The sequence below is a fragment of the Sciurus carolinensis genome, chromosome 16, assembly GCF_902686445.1.
Source record: "Sciurus carolinensis chromosome 16, mSciCar1.2, whole genome shotgun sequence".
In the NCBI taxonomy this organism is placed as follows: Eukaryota; Metazoa; Chordata; class Mammalia; order Rodentia; family Sciuridae; genus Sciurus; species Sciurus carolinensis.
In genome coordinates, this window is record NC_062228.1 from 27,487,084 (window position 1) to 27,501,418 (window position 14,335).

The window sequence follows — 14,335 nt, forward strand, 5'->3', positions numbered from 1 at the left end:
GAGGAAAATGAATTACAGAGGGTCAAAAGTGGAAGTATCAAGACCAATTAGGGGGTTGTTGTGATAACTTGTACAGGGGTGCTACCAATGAAGATGAAAAGCAGATTTAAGATCTTTTCTTAGATAAACTGACAGCTCTTGCTGCTTGATTTACACATGGGAGTGGTGACTAGGGGAAGTGGAAGGAGGAAAGTGGAAGTGTTGGGTTTGGTTAGTAACCAAGTAGGTGGTGGTACCTTGTAGTGAGATGGGTAAGCCTTGCGGAGGAACAGTCTTGAGGACTTTACAGATTGGCTTCTTCCACTTAGTAGTTTGTATTTAAGGTTCTCCTCATCTGTTCACAGATTGATAACGCATCACTTTTTAGCATTGAATAATATGCCATTATCTGGATGTACAGTCAGTCATTAATCCATTCAACTAAAGTCACCTTGGTGCTTCTAGGTTTTGGTAATTATAAATAAATTGCTATAAACACCTTGTGCAGCGGGTTTTTATATAGACATAAGTTTTTAGCCCCTTTGGATAAATACCATAGAGGGTGGTTGCTTGATCCAATGGTAAAAGTATGTTTAGTTTTGTTAGAAGATGCCAAACTGTTCCAAAGTGACTGTACCCTTCTCCGTTCTTGCTGGCAGTGAGATCCTGCTCCTGTGGCTCCGTACTCTTGTCAGCATTTGCTATCAGTGTTCCAGATTTGGTTACTCTCCTGGGTGTGTAGAAGTACCCCACTGTTCTGATTTGTGTTTTCCTGATGACATACAACGTGGAGCAACTTTTCATATTTATCTGCCATTTTATATCTTCTTTGGTCGGGTGTCTGATAAGGTCTTTGACCCTTTTTTTAGTCAGGTTGTGTTCTGTTCTTGTTGAGTGTTATATTCTTTGTGTATTTTGAATAACAATTTTTAATCAGATGTCTTTTGCAAATATTTTCTCCCAATTTGTGCTTGTTTTCTTATTCTCTTGACATTGTCTTTGGCAGAACTTTTTAATTCTAATGAAATCCATTTTATCTATTATTTCTTTCATGGCTTGTACCTTTGGTGTTGTAACTAAAAAATGGTAGCCATACCCAAGGTCATCTAGTTTTTCTCCAAAACTATGTTATTTTTAGGAACATTACAGTTTTGCATTTTACATTTAGGTCTTTGGTACATTTTAGGTTTATATTTTGGGGAGTGGGGTACAAGGTATGTGTCTAGGTTCACATTTTTCCTGTGAATGTCCAGTTATTCTAGCATTATTTGTTGAAAAAGCTGTCTTTGCTCTGTTGTATCACCTTTGCTCTTTTTTTCCAAAGGTAGTTGACTTTATTTATGTAGATTTATTTCTAGGCTCTCTGTTCTGTACCATTATTTGTTCTTTCACACATACCATATCATCTTGAATTCTGTAGCCTTATAGTAAGTGTTCAAGTTGAGTAGTCGGGTCCTACTTTTTCTTCTCCTTTAACTTGGTATCAGCTGTCCTGGGTCTTTTTCCTGTCCAGATGACCAAGAATCAATTTGTCAGTACCCACAACATAACTTGCTGGGATTTTGATTGGGAGTACATTGATTCTGTAGTTCAGGTTGGGAAGAACTGACATCTCAACAGTACTGAGTCTTCCTACCCTTGAATATGGAGTATCTCTTCTTTTATTTCATTGTTCTTTTATTTCATTGATTAGCACTTTGCAGTTTTTCTTGTCTAGATCTTATACATGTTTTGTTACATAACACCTAATAATTTTATCTTGGAAGATGCTAATGTAAATAGCATTGTTTTTAATTTTAAATTCCTCTTGTTCCATATCTGACTTTTGTATATTAATCTTGTATCCTGAAACCTTGCTATAATTGCTTATAAATTCCAGGAAGTTTTTTTTTTTTTTTCCTTTGTCAATTCTTTCAGATATTCTATGTAGATAATTGTGCCATCTGCAAATAACAGTTCTATAATTTCTTCTTCTCAGTCTTTATACTTTTACTTACTCTTCTCGTCTTATTACATTAGCTAGGACTTCCATTATGACATTGAAAAGCAGGTTACAGGGGATATCCTTTATTTATTCCTGATCTGAGTGGGGAAAGCTTTCAGTTTCCCAACATTAAGTATGAGGCTTATAGGTTTTTGTAGATATTCCTTATTAAGGTGAAAAAATTGCCCTCAGAGTTTCCTTTGTGAATGGATATTAGATTTGTCAAGAACTTTTTCTGCCTTTTGATGTGATGAGTTATATTAACTGATTCAAATATTGAACCAGACTTACATATCTGGGATGAATCCCACTTGATTGTGGTGCAGACTTTTTTTATACATTGGATTCAGTTTGCTAATTTTTTGTTGAGAACTTTTGCATCTTTGTTTATGAGAGATATTGGTATTTTCTCATAGTGTCTCTGTCTTCTTTTAGTTTAGGGCTGTGCTAATATGGCCTCATAGACTTACTCCCTCTGCTTTTAGTCTCTGAAAAAACTGTAGAGAATTGGTACAATTTCTTCCTTATGTTTTTGGAGCCAGATGTGGTGGCATGTGCCTTTAATCCTGGCAAGTTTGATGCCAACCTCGGCAATTTATCATGACCCTATCTCAAGACAATAAAAAGGACTAGGTATGTAATGTGGTAGATTTAATCACCAGTACTGCAAAAACAAAACAAAACAAAAAAATTTTTGGCAGAATTTGTTATCTAGTTCTGATGACTTTCATTACAGAAGGTTATTAATTATTGATTCCGTTTCTGTTTTAGTCAGCTGTTTCGCTGTTGTGTAAAAGATCTAACCAGAACAATTATAGAGGAGAAAAAGTTTATTTGAGGGGTTATGGTTTCAGAGGTCCTACTCTGTAGAAGGCGGGCTCCAAAGCTCACATCATCAGGAAGCAAAGAGAGACTCCACTCTCCAGATACAAAATATACACCCTGTAGCCACGACCCCAATTAGTCACTTCCTCCAGTGGCACTCCACCTGCCTCCAGTTACCACTCAGTTAATCCCATCAGGGATTTATTTGCTAATTCGGTTAAGACTCTACAAGACCAGTCATTTCTCCTCTGAACTTTCTTGAATTGTCTCACAGGTGAGCTTTACGGGGACACCTCATATCCAAACCATAACAGTTTCTTTAGTAGATGTAGGCCTGTTCAGAATGTGTACTTCTTGTATGCATTTTAGCAATTATAGAAAGTAATCTAAAGAGATAATTTCTTTAAATTTTTTTTCCTTTTTTTGTGGATGTACTGATATTAGGTTGAACATCCCTAATCCGAAAACTCGAAATCCAAAGTGGCCAAAATTTGAAACTTTTTGTGCACCAACATGGCCCCACAAGTAGAAAATTCCTCATTTGACCTCATGTGGCAGTCATAGCATGGATACAGTATTGTATAAAATAATATTCAGGGACTGGGGCTATAGCTCAGTAGCAGAAGGCTTGCTTAGCTCATTTGACCTCATGTGGCAGTCATAGCATGGATACAGTATTGTATAAAATAATATTCAGGGGCTGGGACTATAGCTCAGTGGCAGAGGCACTGGGTTTGATCCTTAGCACCACATAAAAATAAATAAAGGCATGCAGTCCATCAACAAAAAATTTTGAAAAAAAAAAAAAAAAAAAACTATATTCAGGCTATGTGTATAAAGTATATGTGAACCATAAATGAATTCATGTGCTGGGTCCCATCCCTAAGATGTCTCATTATGTATGTGCAAATATTCTAAAATCATAAAAACCCCAAATCTCAAAATGTTCCAAACATTTTGGCCAAGGCATATTCACCCTGTATTAGTAATTTGGTTCCTCTTTTTTTCTTAGCTTGACTTAGAGGCTTATTGATTTTATTGATCTTTCAAAGAACCAGCTTTTGGTTTATTGATTTTTTTTTTTTTTTTTTTTTTTTTTTTTGTGGTACTGGGGATTGAACCAACTCAGTTTTACCACAGAGCTATATCTCTAGTTCTTTTTAAAAATCTTTTTTTTTTTTTTTTTTTTTTTTTTTAATTTTGAGACAGAGACTCACTAAATTGTCAAGGCTGGACTTGAATTGTGATCCTCCCATCTTAGCCTCCCAAGTGACTGGGATAAAAGTGTGTGCCTCTGTGCCTTCCTTTTGATTTGATTTGTTTGTTTTGTTTTGTTTTTTGTTTTTTGTTTTTGATTTTGTTTTTGGTACTGGGGATTGAGTCCAGGGTATTTCACCCCTGAGCTACATCTCTAGCCCTTTTTTAAATTTTATTTTGAGACAGTGTCTAAGTTTCCCAGACTAGCCTTGAATTTGCATTTCTGCCCCAGCTTCCCAAGTTGCTAGGCTCAGCCTTTTGACTTCTTTATTTTCACTTTCATTGACGTCTACTCTCACTAGTTTTGTTTTGTACTGGGATTGAACCCAGGGGTGCTTAACCTCTGAGCCACATCTTTAGCCCTTTTTATTTTGAGACAAGGTCTTGCTAAGTTGCTTAAGGACTCTCTTAAGTTGCTAAGACTGGCCTGGAATTTGGGATCCTCTTGCCTCAGCCCCCTGAGTGGCAACCTCTGCACCCAGCTTGCTGTCATTGTTTTTATTTCTTCTTTTTGTGCTTCGTTTGGATTTTGTTATTTCCCCCCTAGTTTTTGAAGGTAGAAATTTTGATAATTTGTTTTAAAATATTTTAATAAATGCATTCTCCGCTTCTCACAGATTTTAACAAATTGTGTTTTCATTTAGTTTAGAATATTTTAAAAATTTCTAAAGAGATTTCTTCTCTGACTCATGTATTATTTAGAAGTGGTTTAATCTTCATGTATTTTGGTATTTTCCAGTTTTCTTTCTGTTATTGATTTCTAGTTTAATTCCGTTGTAGTCTAAGAGTAGATATTGTATGATTTCCATTCTTTTAAATTCGTTAAGCTATGTGTTATGCCTTATGGTTGGTCTGTTTAGGTGAATGTATGGCCTGTGAGTTTGAGAAGGTATATTCTGCTGTAGCTGGGATCAAGTCATGCGTAGCTGTTGATTATATCTGGTTGACTGATGGTGTTTTTGAGCTCAACTGTCCTTACTGATTTTCTGCCTGCTGGATATATCCATTTCTGATAGAGGAAATCAGTTTCCAGCTCTGATGGAATCATCTATTTCTCCTTGCAATCCTTACAATTTTTGTCTCATGTAGTTAGTATACATGTTAAGGAATATGTCTTCTTTGATAACTGTCCCTTTATCGTTATATTATGCCCTTTATCCCTGGTAAGTTTTCTTGCTTCCAAACCTGCTCTGTGAAATTCCCATAGCTGACCCTGCTTTACTTTGATTAGTATTAGCATGGTATATTTTCTTCATTCATTTCCTTTCATTGGTATGTTTATATTTTAAATGAATTTATTTTACATGGCATACAGCTAGATCTTATTTTTGATTCACTTTGTCTTCTCCGCCCCCTCCATTAAACCCAGGGCCTTTTGCATATTAAGTATGTGCTCTACCACTGAGCAACATTCCCCAACCCCCACCCCACCGTGTCTCTCTCTCCCTCTCCCTCTCTTTCCCTCCATTCCTCCCTCCCTCCCTCCCTCTCTCTCTCTCTGGTACTGGGGATTTAACCCAGGGTTCCTTTACCACTTAGCCATGTTCCCTGCCCTTTTTATATTTTATTTTAAGGCAGGATCTCACAAGACTGGCCTCGTACCATCTGATCCTTCTGCCTCAGCCTTCTGAGTAGCTGGGATTGCAACCTATGCCACTGTCTGGCTTTCTCTGTGTTTCAGTTGGTGCATTTAAATAATTGATGTTCAAAGCAATTAGTGATATAATTGGATTGATATTTGCCATATTTGCTGTTGTTTTCTGTTTGTTGCTCTGGTTCTTTGGTTCCTACTTTTGTTTTTCACTTTTTTGTGGTTTAATTGAACATTTCATATGATTTCATTTTCTCTCTTATCAGTCATACTTTTGTTATTTTATTTTACCTTTTTAGTGGTTGTCTCAGAATTTACAGTATATATTTACAGTTAACCAAGTTCATTTTAAAACAGCACCATGGGCAGTGTAAGCACCTCATTATAGCAAAAAAATCCTAATTTCTCCCTTCCCTCTGTCATTCATTGCTGTCATTGATTTTACCTATATATGATCATATATGTGCACTGGAAACATCCATAATTAAATATATTATTGCTATTATTATTTTGCATTAATATTTATCTATTTGATCAATGGAAGAGTAAGAAAAGTGCAAGTTTTTATTTTACCTTCACTTACTGCTCCTCCTCCCTTTATATAGGTTCGAGTTTCTAACCCCTACCAGTTCCTTTCGCTTTAACGAACTTCTTACAGCACTCACGGCAAGGCAGGTCTGTTGCCACACATTCTTGATTTCTGTTTGTCTGAGAATGTCTTTATTTCTTCTTCTCAGGGTACAGAATTATAGGTTGGATTTTTTTCTCTCAAATATTTCACTTCACTTCGGCTTGTGTGGTTTCTGAGCTGTTGAATGTGGTTCTTTGCTTCTCTATACATAAGCTGATTTTCCCTTCTGGCTTCTCTTCTACCTTTGATTTTCTGTAGTTTGCTAATGATATGCCTAAGTTGTTGGGTTTTTTGGCATTTTTCCTTGGTGTTCTCTGAACTTCCTGGAGCTGCGATTTGGTTCTGACATTAACTTGGGGAAGATTTCAGACATTGTTTCATATACTTTTTCTGTTACTTTCTCTTTTTCTTCTTCTAGTGTCCCCATTAGGCAAAATTTCTCTTTGTAGTTGCCCCAGAGTCCTCAGATATTCTGCTCTGTTATTTTCAGTTTCGATTCTGGTTTTCCGTTTTCGGCTTCTGTCGATACCTCCTCAAGCTCGGAGGGGCTTCCTGCACCTGTCGGCCTGTGAAGGCGTTCTTCACTCCTGTTACTTTTTTGATCCCGAGCATTTCTTCTTGGCCTCTCCCTCAGGATTTCCGGCTCTCCCTGCTTACATTGCCCATCTGTTCTTTCATGCTGTCTACTTAGCATATGCCTCGGGGCTCTGATAGCTGTAGCATTTAGTGTAGAGATTAATCAATCGATTCAGTTCTCACTCTGATAATTCCAGCATCCCTGCCATGTCCGCTGTGTCTCCTCAGATTGCTTTCTGTCTTTAGTAAACCTAGTATTTCTTCTTCATAGCCAAACACAGTGGCCATGCAGAAGGTGAAACTCAGGAGGAGACTTCTGCTCCACGTGCTCTCCTCAAACTTGGGAGACAGACTGACAAGGAACAGGTTTTATTCAAAGCTGGCTTGAGAAAGATGGAAGTGACCTTTTCCTTTCAAATCTCCATCTTTGGGGATTCAAGGATGCAGAAAAGATGAGAGGAAGCTTGAAGGGACACAAGACAGGAGACAGGGATGTAGGTTCAGCTAGGTTGTTAATCAGAAGTACATCCCAACCTCAGGCTCCTGGGGCACTAGACCAGGGAGCCCCTCAGCCTCCATTCTCAGGAGGAGCAAGTTCAGAAGTTAAAGCCATTTGGAGCTTTTAATTTCAGAGGAGCATGTTTAATGGTGGGTGAGGGAGGGGAGCAGATCTAGTCCTGCAGGTCCCAGTCTTGATGAGCCTGCACCTCTGGGCTGAGTGTCTCAAGTTCCTCTCAGTCATTGTCCTCCCATCCACTTTAGAAGGGGCCTTAGAAGACAGGATGGCTGGAGAGGCCTGAAGGCAGGTGATTTTCTTCTCCCACATGGAAGTTAGAGTCACCTGGCGTTGGGGAAATACCCCCAGGTCGACTGGGCTCTGATAACCACAGCAGGCTGAACTCTGGTTAACTAGCTTCTCCTGGGAGTGAACCCTGCTGAGAAGTGGGTGCTCTAGTGAGTTTATAGAGGTTGCTTTACCCGCCCCAGATGGACGCTGGAGCATGTTTCCTAGCTCCCTATGGTGGGAACCTGGCAGAGCTCCAGGAGGTAAATCTCACAATAGTGTGTGTGTGTATGTGTGTGTGTATGTGTGTGTGTGTGTGTGTGTTGTAGGGGGTCCCAATCTCCAGGTTTTTAAATGCTCAGTTGTTCACATTGAGCCTGTAGCAAGCACTTTCTTTCAGTTACAGTTTTCTTCCCAGCATCTTTTTTTAATGCTAGATTCTGAAGCATGTGTGAATAAGGGACAGAAATTGATGTACAGAACAGATAGAAGAGTTGGTTGAAAGCAAAGCCCTTGAAAATGGAGGCTGGGGTTGGGGGGCCAGACCAGGAGAGGGCTTCACCATTGGGAGGAGGGATGGAAGTAGCTGCAGGCAGAGCATGGAGCTTTGTTTTAAAAAGAAATAATTGACTTATTTCACTTATCATGATATTCTCCAGCTCCATCCGTTTACCTGTAAATACCATAATTTCATTCTTCTTTAAGATTGAGTAATATTCCATTGTATATATGAACCACATTTTCTTTATCCATTCACCTGTTGAAGGGCATCTAGTTTGGTTCCATAGTTTAGCTATTGTGAATTGAGCTACTGTTCATCCAGAGGAAGGAGAAGTTGTGCTTCATTTATGTACAATATGTCTCAATGCATTCTCCTGTCATGTATAACTAATTAGAGCAAATTTAAACAAATAAAAATCTAATTAAAATAAAGAAAGAATGAATTGACTTGCACTAGGCAAGAGGCAGGAGCACCCTAAATGTTTCCTAAAGCTGAATGGGTCAAAGGTGGCATGCCATTCAGTGGAATATTGTTCAGCCTTTAAAAAAGAAGAAATTTTTGGCATTTGCTATGACTTGCAGAAATCTTGGTTAAGTAAAATAAGCCAGTCACAAAAATACAGGTAGTTGTTGTATGATTGTACTTATATAGGTAAGTTCAGACAGTAGAATGGGGTTGTCAGGGGCTAGACTGAGGAAATGAGTTGCCGTACAGTGGATAGAGTTTCAGTTTTGCAAGATGAAAAAGCTCTCCAGCTCTGTTATACAACAGTAAGCATATTGTTAATACTATACACCTAAGGACGGTCATTTTTACCAGGCATTTTTACCATTTTACAGTGGAACACACCTGTCCGTAATCCCAGCAACTTGGGAGACTGAGGCAGGAGGATTCCAAGTTCCAGGCCAACCTCAGCCACTTAGTGAGACCCCATCTCATTTTGTCTCAAAAAGGAGTCACCAGGAGTCGTGTCTCCTTTTCTTTATTAATTGTGGCTCTTTGGTAAAGTGCCCCAGAAAAGTAATTTTTTAAAACATATGTTTTATATTTTTGGTTGTACCTGGGAATTGAACCTAAAGCTTCATGCATGCTCGGTAAGTGCTCTACTTCTGGACTATATTTTGAGGCAGGAGCTCACTAAGTTGCACAGGCTGACCTCAAGTGTGCCTTAGCTTCCTAAGTAGCTGGGATTGCAGATGTGTGCCACTGTGTCCATTGATAAATGGTTTTGACCACAGTTAATAAAGAAGAGGAGACATGGTTCCCCATGACCCCTGCAGTCAGCCAGTGGAGCGTGAGGGTAGCACCATGGCGTGCTTAGTGGTTTGGAGTGTGGTGCCTTGGGTCAGGCAGCTGAGGAAGCTCTGCAGGGGACTGCTTGGTTTCATGGCTGTGTACCTCCCTCCAGTGAGCATTGCCTTTTTGGAGTTGGTGTGTTCAGAGATCTCAAGCAGGGCGGCGGTTCTTTCTCGAGTTCTTTGATGATTTGAAATAAACTAATTTTAGCACAACGAATTTACTGGAACCATGCATTTTATATTCAGATCCAATATTTAGCTTACTGGATTTTGTGGTAGAAAAGCTTTAGTGTAGAAAAATGACTCTGAGGCATTTTTTATCTGGGGAATGAGGAGAAAGCTGTTGGAGATTGAGAGAAATTTTATTTGATTTTAAAGGGTCTCTTGAACTCATCCCCAATTGGCTTTGACTGGACCTGGGGGAAATGTTACCCCCAAACTGCATCGACTCTAAGAAGGAGGCCCACAGTGGTGTGGTGGCACTCCTTGTCTTGCCAGCACCCACTGCCAGGTGACTCTGAGCAGAATTTGCCTCATCTTTCCCTTCAAGGCCTTGGTGCTGAGCTCCTCCCTCTCTGTAGTTACTGCAGTGTGTTCCTTTGGGGCTGGTGTCCCAGCAACAGGTTATTGTGCTCCTAAGCGAATTTCCCCCTCATTTTTTTTTTCTTTTAATCAATGAAACTTTTACATGAATAAAAATCTTGAATGTAAGCTTTTGTGAAGCACATATATGCATATTTAAAAAATTAGAGCAGCTTGGCTGGATGCGTGGCAGTAGTACGCCCAGACCTTTGTCCCTACTACACACATGCCCAGCCTTGAGCCCTAACTGGATGCTGAAATGTTTCTAGAATACAGTTTGAAGATTATAGCACCAGGGCAATATTAGGAATTTACATTCTTTTATAATCATATTTTTCCTAATTGCAATGTAATTTACACACAGTAAACGTTTCCCCTGTGCAGCATCCAGTTCCCTCGGGCAGGTGTGTAACCATCAGGGCCCTCGAGAGCAGCGCACTCCATTCCTCCTCCCTGGCTCCCTGGCAGTTGCTCAGCAGTTTTCTTTCCCTGTGATTGTGCCTGTCCCCAGGTGTCATATCGAGGGAACCGTGCAGTCATGTTTGAGTCAGGCTTCCTTCACTTAACATGATACACATTTGAATTTCATCCACATTGTGTGCATCAGAAGTTTATTCCTTTTAGGAATTACATCTTAAAGGAAAGTACCTTTTCATACCCAAGGAATACTGAGCTTTTAAAGATTCTACTTGAGGCCGCCCTGGGATCCAGCTGGATTTCTGTCGCTCTTTATCTCTATTTTGAAATTAATGCTGTCTCCAGCTGCTGGTGTCCTGGAGCGTCACTAAAGGGACTGCAGTGTGAAGGTGGTCTACGTGTGGAAGTGGCCTCCTTACTTGTGCTTTCAAGGCATGATGTCGGATCCTGTGCCAGAGCCTGCCTTGAGCCTGCCTGCAGGGGTCGCCTTGGGGAAGCCTTGCTGAGGCTCTGTGTGTTCCCGCAGGCTCACCAGATTCAGGAGATGTTCCCCCAGGTTCCATACCACCTGGTGCTGCAGGACCTCCAGCTGACGCGCTCAGTGGAAATAACCACGGACAACATCTTAGAAGGACGGATCCAAGTGCCTTTTCCCACACAGGTAAAACTGGGGTTTTAAGCATGGCAGGTGGATTCTGTCTTCACAAAGATCAGTTTCTCTAGAATCATTTTTTCGGTTACTTAACAATTGAATATTTTTTGGAATTTGATGAAGAGTTTCTAAAAACTCCCTTACTTTTTTCAAATTATGAATGAGAACAGACCCATTAAAGATAAAGACAGAGGTCAGTGGGTAAATTTTTGTGCAGATGCACCTCCCAGGCAAGCTTGCCTTTGGCAGTCCAGGAGTCCTGGCATCAGCTCCTGTCTGACAGGGTGGACAACTTTTTGTGTAAAGGGCAGATAATACTTCAGACATATAGTTTCTGTTTGGAACAAGCAAGACTGTGATCCAGAAAAACTTTCTTTATAAAAGTAGACAGAGGGGTAAACATGACCATGGGCCTGTGGTTCACAGACCCTGCTCCAGGAGATGAGGCCCTCTGGACCTGGTTGGCCTTGGACGTTACACTTGTACTTCTGACTTTTTATAAAAGGTCAGATCTCCTGGCCTATCACATAACTTCTTTGATGGTTCCAAGAAGTACTAACACGGACAAACTTTTTGGTAGAACCCAGGAATATATAAGGAATAATCTACCAAAAAATTGATTTTATTTCAGTGTACAGAATTATACAAAAATCTAAAATTCAGAGAGTTGAAACTCTTTGAAGAGGTGAAGAGCACGAACCTTGGAGTCAAAAAGGCTGTTCAGAGTCTCCCACTTCTCACCTATTGACTTGGCTGTTGGCTACCTCTGGAGGTGGCAGAATTAACTCCATGTGGCTACAGTGACCTCAGGTAGTGAAACAGACACTAGCCAGCCTGCGCTGAGGTTCTGAGACCTGAAGAGACATGGCTGAAGAGAGAAACAGCAGAGCCTGTTCCTGAGGATGTTAACTTAATGAGACAGCCTCGTCAGGGTTTTCCTTGGTGCCATGCACAAGGTTAAGTGTTTACTCAGTGTTACCTGCTGTGTCATTGTTATTATTATTGTTGTGCATTTACTGTTAGTGAAAGCTAAACTGAATGTGGGGCCAATTACTAACTCACACTGAGAGCTCCAGTCGGGCCTCGGGCCCGTTACCCTACCTTCATAGCTTTTCAGTTTCTTTGGTTCTGTAGGCTTTGCTAAAGCTGCAGGCTGTGCTGGGGACCCTGGCTCCCTGTGGACCCAGGTTTTCCCTGTACCTGTTCTTCCATTCCGAATGGCACTGTCCTGTTTGTCTTGCAGCGGGCAGAAGGCATCAGACCTGCATTGAACAGTCCTGTGGAAAGGCCCAGCCCTGACCTGGAGGAGGGAGAAGCCTCGCCTCAGGTAGGAGTGGCCCACTAGAGATGAGGATCACCTTCAGCCCTGACATCGGTGAAGTGGGGCAGGGGTACCATGTTCATCTCTGTGTTGAAGGTCAAGACCAAGCTGTCCCCGTGGGTGGCCCTTTTCCACCCAGGGCTGCAGCCCACTCCCTAGGCTTTGGGCCGGCCCTTCCTTCCTGAGCGTGAGTGAGGGCACCAGGTCCTGGACTCTGCGGGGGATGGACCAGGGCACACTCTCCCTGGGGAGCTGAGCCACTGAGGTGCTCTCCTCCACATCTCATCTATTCAACTCAGATTTCCAGGAACTTCCAGGGATTTTGCTGAAACAAGGTTCTTGAGCCAGGTGGGGTGGAGGAGGCATGGCTGTCTGGGAACCAAATCTATGTAGACGTCTACTTGGGAAAGCAGCCACCTGCTTTGTGACAGAAGCACACTCCCTGCCCTTAGCCTGCACCTTCCAGTCAGTTCCCGTTTCCTCCCTCAGGTACCATGCTTTTGTCTATTTTTCAGAGACAGTCTTAACACTGAGCTACATCCGCTCCCCAACCCTGCTTATTTTTTGAGATAGGGTCTCGCTAAGTTGCCCAGGCTAGCCTTGAACTTGGCAATCCTTCTGCCTCAGCCTCCTGAGTCACTGGGGCTACAGGTACCACCATGCCTGGCCAGTTGTTACCATACTTGCAGAACACTTTCTCCTGAGACCAAAATAATAGCCAAGCACCTTTGTCTTTATCTGCTCATGTACACACGTGGGGCGAGGCAGGGTGCAGGGGTCCTGCACATGGAACTCTGGCCATGGGTGCTGCTGCTGCTTCCTGGTGTGACCAGGGCTTTCTGAAAACAGTGATTTTTCACTGACAAGCCACAGGGAGGCTGCTTGTATCTCTAGGAGCTTTCCCTGCAAATAGGAAATTCAAAACTGCTAAGACTTTCTCAGATATGCTACTAGGACAAAGTGTTCACATCCAAATCCATAATTTGTGCATCATTTGAAAATTGGCATGTGCCTTCTGAAAAAGGGGATTGTTTCTGCATTTTCTGTTTTTGTATAGCTAGCTTAACAGAAATGAAAACTCCGGAATGGCTTGCTGGCACCTACGGGTACAGCACATTTAATTTCAGTCCCCACTCCCCAACTTTGTTTTCAGAGTTAGCAGGAAGATTTCTGAATTTTTAAAAATACAGTGGAAGAAAACACTTATTTCAGAATAAAATTGCTGTGTAACATGTTTGGTCTTTCACAGGAAGTGCAAAGTTTTTGGATGACAGTTCATTCAAGCCTCAGTCTGGCACAGTGGTCGCATCTGTACCTCGCATCCCTCCGTTCAGTCCTCCTGCCCCAACTCAGCCTGCTAGTCAGGCCTGGAAGCCTGTGCAGGGCGAGGCTGAGGCCGGCTTGGGTTTTCTCTCTCCCCCGCCTCTGCTCACTTAGCGGTCCTGCCTCATCTCCTCTAGGGTCCGGCTCAGGGGAAGTTTAGGATGGGGCAGTGTAATCCCAGGATATGGGGCGTGCCGTGTAGATTTACCTCTTGACTGTCTCCCTGCCTCAGCTTGTACCTAAAGCCTCTTCAGACAGTAATATTCTCCTTGAACTTAAGGTACCTTTATGAGGGGTGATACAGCCCTACCTTCCTTGGGGTTGTATCTCCCCTCCAGGTGGTCCTTTTGGGGAGAGTCTTTTTTTCACAACCTCAGTCTGGTTCCCTCCTGCAGTACCCCAAGCCTAGGACAGTGTCTGCCAGTAGTCAGTGGACATAGAACTTGCTCCCATCACGGCCCCCACCCATTTTTGTGGTCTCCTACGTCCAGTTTCCTTCCTTAAGATTTCCCAGGTGTGCGTGGTCTCTTGAGCTGAAGGAGATACGAGTCAGGCTCTCCACCACTTGGCTCTCTTGAAGTCCCCTTTTGGGACTGGCTGAGGGCAGGAAGAG

At 41.8% G+C, this 14,335-nt stretch overlaps 1 protein-coding gene across 1 annotated transcript in view; it reads left to right on the forward strand.

Moving 5' to 3' along the window:
* The window catches only part of Amfr (autocrine motility factor receptor), a 50,183-nt gene that overhangs the window by 32,600 nt on the left and 3,248 nt on the right, over nucleotides 1-14,335 (forward strand). The window contains exons 11-12 of the mRNA XM_047529901.1: nucleotides 10,953-11,087; nucleotides 12,322-12,405. Coding sequence (XP_047385857.1) covers nucleotides 10,953-11,087; nucleotides 12,322-12,405 — 219 coding nt within the window. The remainder of the gene's footprint in view (nucleotides 1-10,952; nucleotides 11,088-12,321; nucleotides 12,406-14,335) is intronic.